At 44.6% G+C, this 10,519-nt stretch overlaps 2 protein-coding genes across 3 annotated transcripts in view; one reads left to right on the top strand and one right to left on the bottom strand.

Moving 5' to 3' along the window:
* LOC307086928 (ryanodine receptor 3) overlaps positions 1-845 on the bottom strand; it is a gene marked incomplete at both ends in the record, with an annotated part of 129,502 nt that extends 128,657 nt beyond the window's left edge. The window contains 1 exon segment of the mRNA XM_079752274.1: positions 798-845. Within this exon segment, the coding sequence (XP_079608400.1) occupies positions 798-845 (48 nt within the window).
* Positions 846-2,686: 1,841 nt separating this feature from the next.
* angel1 (angel homolog 1) lies at positions 2,687-7,237 on the top strand. 2 transcript variants are annotated; one of them, XM_079751833.1, is made up of 10 exons: positions 2,687-2,762; positions 3,337-4,074; positions 4,435-4,658; positions 4,772-4,841; positions 5,055-5,503; positions 5,769-5,910; positions 6,055-6,165; positions 6,278-6,311; positions 6,440-6,606; positions 6,742-7,237. In XM_079751833.1, exons 1-10 carry the CDS (start codon positions 2,693-2,695, stop codon positions 6,888-6,890), a joined length of 2,154 nt encoding a protein of 717 aa, XP_079607959.1. In that variant the 5' UTR covers positions 2,687-2,692; the 3' UTR covers positions 6,891-7,237. The 2 variants fall into 2 exon arrangements, with proteins under 2 accessions (XP_079607959.1, XP_079607960.1); XM_079751834.1 differs by lacking the exon at positions 2,687-2,762 and adding an exon at positions 3,087-3,193.
* Positions 7,238-10,519: the final 3,282 nt, after the last annotated feature.

Raw genomic sequence — 10,519 nt, 5'->3', positions numbered from 1 at the left:
GCCCCAGATACTTCTGCAGTGCTATTGTCAAAAGCCACAATACATGTCTTAGTATCTTAGGGAGTAAATGTCTTCCATATAGCTATCTAGATGTGAGGGGAGGGGGGGGGGGGGGTCTATACATGATATGTCACCACAATATTATTGTCCATAGAAAGCTCGTCATTAGTTATTCAGTTCACACAGATTTGGAGCAATTCGATGGCCAATTAGGCAGCCGCAAATTAAACCATCAGTTATACTCTTGGGTGGGAAAATTCTATGACATACAAGTCAGCAGAGACCACGTACATTTACAGCTGCATCCTGTGCAACTCACTACAAACAACACACGTATAACACACACACAGTCAACCTGCCAGACACCTTTCAGCTCCCAATGAGCAATGTCCCTAAACTTAACGATCAGAAATGAAGCAGCTGCATTAATAATAGACTGCGTTTAACACCTGGTCTACAAAGGCAACGCTAAGACGCCAAATTAAAATCATGGATCATGAACTTAATTTAAAAGGGACTGCAGACCCCTAGACTACCCCCCTCCCACCCTTCAAAAAACCCAAGCTAGGTATCAGTAAGCCACGCTCTTAAACAATGGGGGTAGCCCACTACCGGAGCCACCAAAAGGTCCGCAAGATACACCGGCGTATCCCAAATAATTAAGCAGACCCAACCCTCCACACTTCCAGCCATGTGAGCCAGAGTAGCTGGCAGCTCGCGTCATGAAGCGGCTCCGGCAGCAAGCCTCTCCGGTCACCGCCAATCACCGCGTGCCGGCGCCGGGTAAATGTACTCACGGTCCTGAGGAACTGTATCTCATCCTCTCCTTCCCCGCCTTCAGTCATGGCTGATGAAGAGCCTCTTCGGAGACTCTGGAAGCCTCCACTGTCGGCTCGCAGCACAGCGCGGCTGCTCCTCTCTCTCTGGTCTTGTCGATATTAGCATATAGAGCTAATCCACGGCGAATGTAAAAGGGGGAGCCGGAGCAAAAAAACTACTGCAGCCCAGTCACTCACGCTCGCTCACTGGCGACTGCCCGGAGGAGGCAGTTTGTGTGACTGTGTGTGTGTGTGTGTGTGTGTGTGTGTGTGTGTGTGTGTGTGTGTGTGTGTGTGTGTGTGTGTGTGTGTGTGTGTGTGTGTGTGTGAGCATCGCTGAGATGCTGCTGCTGGAGCAAATGGGGGACGGTGTGTTGATCTCGAGCAGGGTGGTGCGATGGGAGAAGCACGCCGGTGGGGTCTATAGTCTCAGTCTTCACTCGATATACATGACATGTTGAAGAAATTACTTTATCAGATCTTTTGAGATGTGATTAAACTCATGTTTACCCATGTGAGAGAGTTTCTGTGTGTGTGTGTGTGTGTGTGTGTGTGTGTGTGTGTGTGTGTGTGTGTGTGTGTGTGTGCGCGCGTGCGTGCGTGTGTGTGTTATGTTCCCCTAGTAAACCGGGGGAATCTTTTAGGAAATGCCAATCCGAGCATTCCATCCTCCTCATCTCCTCCAAGGAAAGCAGAGACATTCCAGTACGTTCCTCAATTCAGCACCCTGGTGAGCTCCAGACACGTGCTTGTTGTTAACCAAGCGTTAATGACATCCCATCATACGGATCATTTGACCAGCATTTCTTAATTCACATCTTCTTGCGGTTGTCTGCGTTGTATTGTTTTCGACCCATCCAGCCCGAATAGCGCCAAAGAAAAGCATTGACTAGAATTTAGTAGCCTACAGACCACGTATGGTGCTATCTATTGATGACACGTTTTTAATAGATTTATTTAAATGATGATAGCTGTGGTAAATGAAATATCTCCACCAATGTCTTGCAAAACATACATACAAAAAGGTCCGAAAGTTGATCCTATCATCGCCTTTCTCTCATGAACCCACGATATATTCTACGTACGCTAGTCGCGCTGTGATTTACGTGTGTCCAATGTATTCAATATATGCATCTTTGTTTTTGTTATTGTATTCTGCAGGTTAAATTTATTCTACGGTATGTCGTATATCATAATATAATTGATTAAATTTAGCGTTTATTTAAAATGAAGAAATGTTTGAGGCAGTATAAATATATTATTATCAAATGCTGCCCTCTAGTGTTCAAAGACTATGTAAACCAGAGTAAAAAATAGGTTTATTTATTATTATTATATTTTATTTCTTTTTATTTAGTTACGAGTGTTTCATATTGTTGTATATTTTTTATTTTCCAAAATAACAATAGTTGCCAGCTTTGCGCAAGTGAAGGAGACACTGACTAAATTAACGCACTTTTCACTTGTCTGTATTTTTTTTATTCATTCATTTATTCGTATTTCTATTATTTTTCTCTCCCCATCGCATTTGTGTGTATTTGAGACAACCGCCACCTCCCTGACACCTCCACAGGTCAAGATGCCCACAGGCTACACCCCAACTGAGACAGATGCCAAGAGGAAAGGAACACATGGGATCTATGGGACTCCCTCTTCAGCTAAATGTGCCTGGAATATATAAAGCCGTTTGCCCACTCACATGGCCCACTCTGCACGTGTCTGATCAAGTATTTTTTTTAGGAACCCCAAACATAGAAGTTAACTGTAAAGCAAAGAATAGAAAAAAGCAACACCGCAATTACCCCAGTCTGCCACCAGTTCACTACCTCACCTGCTCGTCAACGCTTGTGCGCAGTAGCAGAAAAGGGAACCACATGATTGGAAGCTTGTTGTTTCTCGGGCCTTATCCATTAGCCCGGTATTTGTGGTCGAGTCGATACTCAGGTTGGTTGCTTTGGTTTGCACTTGTGGGTTTGTATTCTTAACATATATATTCAACTTTTGTTTGATTTGGTGGGAGGCGTTCAGAACAGATTAGCCAACAGCAGCACATGAGCCGTGATGGAGTGTTGTCATGAGTGTGATGTAATTGAGTTACTTCAGTGGTAAACATAGGGTCTAGGCAGTGCTTTCACATTCATATTCAAGCAGGTTTTATCTGTTAGGCGGTGGCTGGTATCGCATTGCGTTCTCTGCTCGTCTATATTTAGAAGCATTAGCAGTTTCTCCACGACAAACTTAAGTGTAGGGACGTCAAATAGCACGTGTCAATGTTTCGGTCGGAGGCCGGGTGAATTATTTTATTCGTGTGTTTTAGCAACCACTGATGTTGACTTTTACGACCAAAAATAACGGAGAGTGTGTGTCTATATGCAGTCAGTGTCTCTTTATTTTATGTGGCCGATACTTGCCTGTGTAGGCCTAGGCCACTGTTTAAACGTGGTCCAAATATTGTGAAAAATGTATTTCCTATATGAAGACTAATTACTCTCACATTTTCCTGCTTTTTACCTTCCAGAAATGACAAAACCTGGTATTTCCGGGTCTTGTATCACTGGCAAGCAGGAGTGTGAAGGCCCTGACGTGCCACCAAGCAGCAGTATGAAGGGGGGAAAACAGGAATATGCACAGGAAGACAATCCAAGTATGACCATAAATGGAGAACAGCCCACAACTGGGTTACATGGAAAACTTGAGACGGCAGAAAAGATGCAGAGTGTAGGGACAGGTGAAGAAAGGCTCTTGGACCATTGGGATCTCCCACTCCAACACAAGCAAGTGAAAACACACCTACACCACCAGGTCTTTGATCTGAATCTGAATGAAGTCAAGCCAGCTGAGACCTCAAGCTCGGCGCAGCGTCCCGATGCATCGTGGGAGGATACCTTGACTCAAGTCATTACAGAAGGCCGTACCGTTCTAGTTGAATCACTCACACCTGTTGGCCTCGAGGAGCCTGAGGTCTCAGAAGTCCAGGCGCCATTTCCAATGCGGGAATGCTGGGATGAAGACACAGAAAACATGTCGGATAGAACAAAGGAGAGTGTGTTGGACCTACGGTCCCTGCTCTCAGACGGTCAGAACCACAGCGCGGACGAAAGACAGGAGGGGACGGAGCCAGAGGAGAGCTGGGGTCCCCAGACCTGTTGGCACATAGCCACAGGTCCAGGCCTGATAGACGTGGCTCACTGCCCGCTGGTGGAGTACCCCTCCATGAGCTACTACCCCCCATTCCAGCACATACAGCCTTTAGAGGGTGAGCTAAACGTGCCGTTTCATTTGTGTTTTTGTAGCAATAACTGTATTTTGTTCTACATTTGTTTCATCTCAATCTTTGTTTAAAGGGGGAACGTGTAAAATGCTGTACTGTCAACACTATTTCAACACTGTACCCAGTGTTGAAATAACAATAATGCTTAGTTAAGGTGAAACTAGAGATTATAGCTGAGATTACATTTTATACTAGAATCATGGTAATCCCAATAAATTCAATCCCCTCCGCGTATGAAATGTAATGTACTAAAGACTGCACATTCCGCAATGACTTGTGTATTAAAAGGGAAGTGAAAGTAATCCTTCCCCCTTGGTTTCTGTGTGTACCTGCCTTCTCCTACAGTGGTTTGGAGAGTCTGGGAGGAAGTGAACGCGGGCCACACAACAGCAGCAGTGGATCCTGTTCAGTGTGCCTCTTTTGAATTCAGCGTCATGTCCTACAACATCCTGTCCCAGGACCTTCTAGAGGCCCACCAGGAGCTGTACTCCCACTGTCCACTAGAGGTGCTGGACTGGAGCAACCGCTACCCACTGCTCCAACAGGAAATCCTTCAATGGATGCCGGACGTATGTGGGCCTGAACCTTTTCATTAGCACAAGTCATTTCAGAGCTACCATTTTGTTTTAGGTCTAATTGGTGGGTAGCAAGCAACCGATGGTGCCGTTTATCCCTTTGGTAGATCATGTGTCTCCAAGAGGTCCAGGAGAACCACTACAAGGAGGAACTGCGCCCCTTCCTCGCCGAGATCGGTCTGTCAGAGAGGCTGTTGTGCTTTATCTGTTTATTTGTTTGTGCATGTTTTTAAATTAAGGTGGTTTCAGTTTCGAGACAAAATGGCTAAATTCTTATCAATTGTTATAAAATAATTTTATAATTCTTATAAAATTATCAGTCGATAAACAAATGTCAAGGCCAACAAAGTGAACATAATGCCATAAAACCATTCATCTCTCGGACCCCAGGCTATAAATGCGTGTACAAGCGGCGAACCGGGACCAAGACGGATGGCTGTGCTACCTGTTACCGCGGCGACCGCTTCTCTGAGGTCTCAGCCACCAGTCTGGAGTTCTTCCGGCCAGAATCGGAGCTCCTGGACCGGGACAACGTGGGCATTGCTCTGCTGCTCCAGCCCATCCTCCCCTCGGGGTCGTCTGAGGGGCCCATCAAAGCCCCTTCATGCATCTGCGTGGCCAACACTCACCTGCTGTTCAACCCCCGGAGGGGTGACGTGAAGTTGGCCCAGCTGGCCATCATGCTGGCAGAGATCCACACCCTGGTCAAGGCCAGCAAGAGCAGAGGTCAGCGATGCAGTGCCATCTTGTGCGGGGACTTCAACGCTGTTCCCCGTATGCTCCTGTATCAGCTCATCACCTCGGGCCAGCTCTACTACCACGGCCTCCCTGCCTGGATGGTGAGGAGAACACTATATAGAGTTGTAAGAGTTGTTGAGAATGAGCGTATCGTGCATTTGAGCTACTAGTAGTTCCAATGCTAGATGCTGTATCGGTATATACGCGGCTATCGGCCGAGACACAAGTTCAGGAATCTGTATCTCCAACACTAACCCTAATTATCAATGCTGTCATGGTACTCCCAACACCCGAAAAATAGTCCCATATGAATGAATAGCGTCCATGAAGGAGCTTATTTTTCTAACTTTGCTTTGTGTGTGGTAGGTGTCTGGTGTGGAGGATCTGTCATACAAAGCCAATCCCTACACACTTTATGCCCCGCTGTGGCCCAGCTCTCTGGGGGTCACTGGCATGTGCCAGTACACTCCCAGCCAGGATGAGTGTGAACAACACAACAACAAAGGCGGTGTGTCTTTTCGTGAACTCTGTAGAACACAACACTGGCTCGTGATTCATTCTGTTGAAACTCTAATTGAACAACTTATTCTTCTTGATGTCGGGCAGAAATGTCAGAGTTTCTAACTTGCTTGAATTTGTAACCCCTGTGCAGGCAAGCTTCAATACGGCCATGCCTTTCTTCTGCAGCTGCGTCTCTGCCAAGCTGCGTGTGTGAGGCCGGCTGACCTGGAATTCATTCCTGACGTGACTGACAATACCCCAGGTCCGACCAGTCAAGGTCCTCCTCATCTTAAACAAAATCACGTGTATTATCATCTCCTCCTTCGTAATCACTAAGTTTCTCCCCCTACCCACCCCCATTTTATTTTCCATAGTTAACTCTGAGATAAACTTTCCTCACGCTCCAAGGTAGGTTGAGAAAACAATGTCTAAAAACGTCCATGGTATAAAGATAAATGCTGCGTGTTTAGTGTGGTAAAAATGTATTAGAACGATAATTGTGAAAACGGATGAGTGATGCATCTACTCTACCCCAGCATGGGTCCCACCATCTGCCACGGGCTGGGCCTGAGCTCCGTCTACCAGCACGTCCTCCCAGGTTTGGGCCAACCAGAGGTCACCACCCTGCACTCTGAAGCAGGCGCCACAGTCGACTACATCTTCTACACCCCCAGACGTGACCCTCTATCAGACGATCCAAAAGGTGCGCTTCCAAGTGAATTATAACGGCTTCCGTCGTTGTCCGCGTCTTCAGCAACTATTCGAAAAAATTCTGAATGTGTAAATCGATATGGAGGATAACAAGAACAGTGAACTGAGATTTGTTAATTTTTTTCAGGTTTTGGATCGCTTCTCGGCGGAGGCCTTGAGCTGACTGGCTACCTCTCCCTCATGTCTGAGGCGGACCTGTGGTCGATGGCGGGCCTGCCCAATCAGCATTTCCCTTCAGACCATCTCAGCCTCTTGGCCAGATTCAAGGCCTGGTAGTACTGCTGGCACCACAGCAGGAGGAAGCATGCTGGAGGGAATATGGTTCAAATATATTGTTTTGGTTCAAAGGGCCTAGAGGGGTATACCTCTCCTCCTCTTACAGATGTTTTATTTTTTTAAGAATGTTTTCTAGTTTTCTACAAGTTTATACTATTGCACGATTCAATTTAATTTTTTGATTTGTTCGCTTTTAGTTCCCCCAGTTTATATGGTTATATATAAAAAAATCATCTATTTCGTTTTTTGGGGGAATTCATACGGTTTTCTTTCATTAATGTTGATTCACTACGTAGATGCAAGCAAATGTAAATTGTATCAAAGGAAAAATAAAGTGTTCGAATGTATCTGCTACCATTCAATGGATCAGTCTTTATTAAATCAGCCCTAGACATACTTTAACTGCATGTCTAGGGCTGTCTTCCTCTAATTAATGTGGGTGTGTGTGGGTGTGATGATTTTAGCAGTAGCATGAGGCAGGTGGCTCAGTTCACGTTTTGAAGTCATTCACCCTTTTAATGCCAACTAAGCATGAAAAGCAAACATAAAACCTACATTGTTTCTGTATGTGTGCATGAATGAATAATGAATTACCATGAAGGAGAGTGTAATGTCTGTCTGTCCTAAGGGGGCCCCTCTCTGGGAGCTTTGTCTACATTATGGAGTAGAATGTCCACTAATGTGTTCTGTCCTTTGAGAGTCCTGTTTAAAACCTGCACATCACACTCGGAGTGGCTTTCGGACCCTTTTCTCAAACCCATCTCTCAATTTCAAGGTTCACTGGAATATTTTAAGTTGGATACAATAAATGGGTACATCATTGTTTGCTGCTATCTCAGCACACGTGAGGCAAAGGTACCAATCCATACAAATACAATACAAAGTCTTGATTAAAGTCCAATGAGATGTGGGCTAAAGTCTTCAGTGTTTTACATAAACCGTGAAACCAAACTAGACATTTTAGATTAACTCAAATTGCTGCCAAATGCACATTTGTTCTTCGCTTTGTTTGCTTATTTTGTGCAACTTAGACTACGTATGACACATCGTCTCATGTACCTAAACATGGTACAGGATGTATACATTATCATCTAATGTGGGTCAGTATTTCATGCTTTCCAATGTAACCAAACCCAGTGACCAGAGCTGGTCTCTGGACTTTGTAAGGTTTCTCTTGGTAATGTCAGGATGAAGTACCCCTCCCTGGAAGCTGTTTGGATGGTTTTTATAGCATCTCCTCCCAGCCTATCATCCATCCAGCAGATGCACCACTAAAACATTAATTATGAATCCAGCAAGACCTTTAAACAGCCATAAAATTAAATATTTGTAAAATACATACACAGCTTTTACTGGAATTATCTTACATGCTGCGTAATGCAAAGATTGTCTGTGTAGTATGCGTGTGCTACGCCTACTCCTTTTGTAGTTCTCTTGTCAAGATTTATTTGTATAGAGACAGCTAGGCAGGGGGTTTGGAGATCTGCCAGACTAACCTGGGCTATTTACCAGTTTTCTTTAGATTTATGTGCAAGAAGCTGACTGAACACTAATTAATTTAAGATCTTCCCCTATAGACCCTGAGCCTCAGAGGTCTTCTTCTAGCATCATGTCAATATCCTATCTGACATACAGTGGGGCAAAAAAGTATTTAGTCAGCCACCAATTGTGCAAGTTCTCCCACTTAAAAAGACGAGAGAGGCCTGTAATTTTCATCATAGGTAAACCTCAGCTATGAGAGACAAAATGAAAAAAAAAATCCAGAAAATCACATTGTCTGATTTTTTAAGAATTTATTTGCAAATTATGGTGGAAAATAAGTATTTGGTCACCTACAAACCAGCAAGATTTCTGGCTGTCACAGACCTGTAACTTCTTCTTTAAGAGGCTGTTTACCTGTATTAATGGCACATGTTTGAACTCCTTATCAGTATAAAAGACACCTGTCCACAACCTCAAACAGTCACACTCCAAACTCCACTATGGCCAAGACCAAAGAGCTGTCAAAGGACACCAGAAACACAATTGTAGACCTGCACCAGGCTGGGAAGTCTGAATCTGCAATAGGTAAGCAGCTTGGTGTGAAGAAATCAACTGTGGGAGCAATTATTAGGAAATGGAATACATTCAAGACCACTGATAATCTCCCTCGATCTGGGGCTCCACGCAAGATCTCACCCTGTGGGGTCAAAATGATCACAAGAACGGTGAACAAAAATCCCAGAACCACACGGGGGGACCTAGTGAATGACCTCCAGAGAGCTGGGACCAAAGTAACAAAGGCTACCATCACTAACACACTACGCCGCCAGGGACTCAAATCCTGCAGTGCCAGACGTGTCCCCCTGCTAAAGCCAGTGCATGTCCGGGCCCATTTGAAGTTTGCTAGAGAGCATTTGGATGATCCAGAACAAGATTGGGAGAATGTCATATGGTCAGATGAAACCAAAATAGAACTTTTTGGTAAAAACTCAACTAGTCGTGTTTGGAGGAGAAAGAATGCTGAGTTGCATCCAAAGAACACCATACCTACAGTGAAGCATGGGGGTGGAAACATCATGCTTTGGGGCTGTTTTTCTGCCAAGGGACCAGGACGTCTGATCCGTGTGACGGAAAGAATGAATGGGGTCATGTATCGTGAGATTTTGAGTGAAAACCTCCTTCCATCAGCAAGGGCACTGAAGATGAAACGTGGCTGGGTCTTTCAGCATGACAATGACCCCAAACACACCGCCCGGGCAACGAAGGAGTGGCTTCGTAAGAAGCATTTCAAGGTCCTGGAGTGGCCTAGCCAGTCTCCAGCTCTCAACCCCATAGAAAATCTTTGGAGGGAGTTGAAAGTCCGTGTTGCCCAGCTAAGGCCCAAAAACATCACTGCTCTAGAGGAGATCTGCATGGAGGAATGGGCCAAAATACCAGCAGCAGTGTGTGAAAACCTTGTAAAGACTTACAGAAAACGTTTGACCTCTGTCATTGCCAACAAAGGGCATGTAACAAAGTATTGAGATGACCTTTTGTTATTGACCAAATACTTAGTTTCCACCATAATTTGCAAATAAATTCTTTAAAAATCAGACAGTGATTTTCAAATTTTTTTTTTTTTCATTTTGTCTCTTATAGCTGAGGTATACCTATGATGAAAATTACAGGCCTCTCTCATCTTTTTAAGTGGGAGAACTTGCACAATTGGTGGCTGACTAAATACTTTTTTGCCCCACTGTATATGTTATGTTTTGTTGCACTCAAACGGGTAGCAGGCAACGCTTTGGCAAATGACAAACCAAGTCCATTACTATTGCATGACAAGAGGTCCTTTTATTGAGACAATATTGGCCGGCAGAAACAAAAAGCAGTCCGTTCGACACACGTATGGTGTTTATTCTGATACTGTAGATCCACGACAATCTTTTGGTATGATGCAGTGCCATTTCGTAGCATTGTGATGAAAACATCTACACATGAGATTCTGCACTGTGTGGCATTAACACCACAGTGCATGGTTAGTTTAATTAGGTGAATCGCGTGTGATTAGTAATACTGAAGGCAGCAATGACCGAAACCTGCTTTTAAAGCATAACAAATGCAGACAAATGCTGTAAACCCACTTATGTGCACCATGCGTGTAATGT

This window comes from Pollachius pollachius, assembly GCF_949987615.1.
Source record: "Pollachius pollachius genome assembly, chromosome: 15".
Taxonomy (NCBI): domain Eukaryota; kingdom Metazoa; phylum Chordata; class Actinopteri; order Gadiformes; family Gadidae; genus Pollachius; species Pollachius pollachius.
The sequence above is the reverse complement of the archived record's forward strand: the minus strand, read 5'-3'. Positions and strand labels throughout refer to the sequence as shown.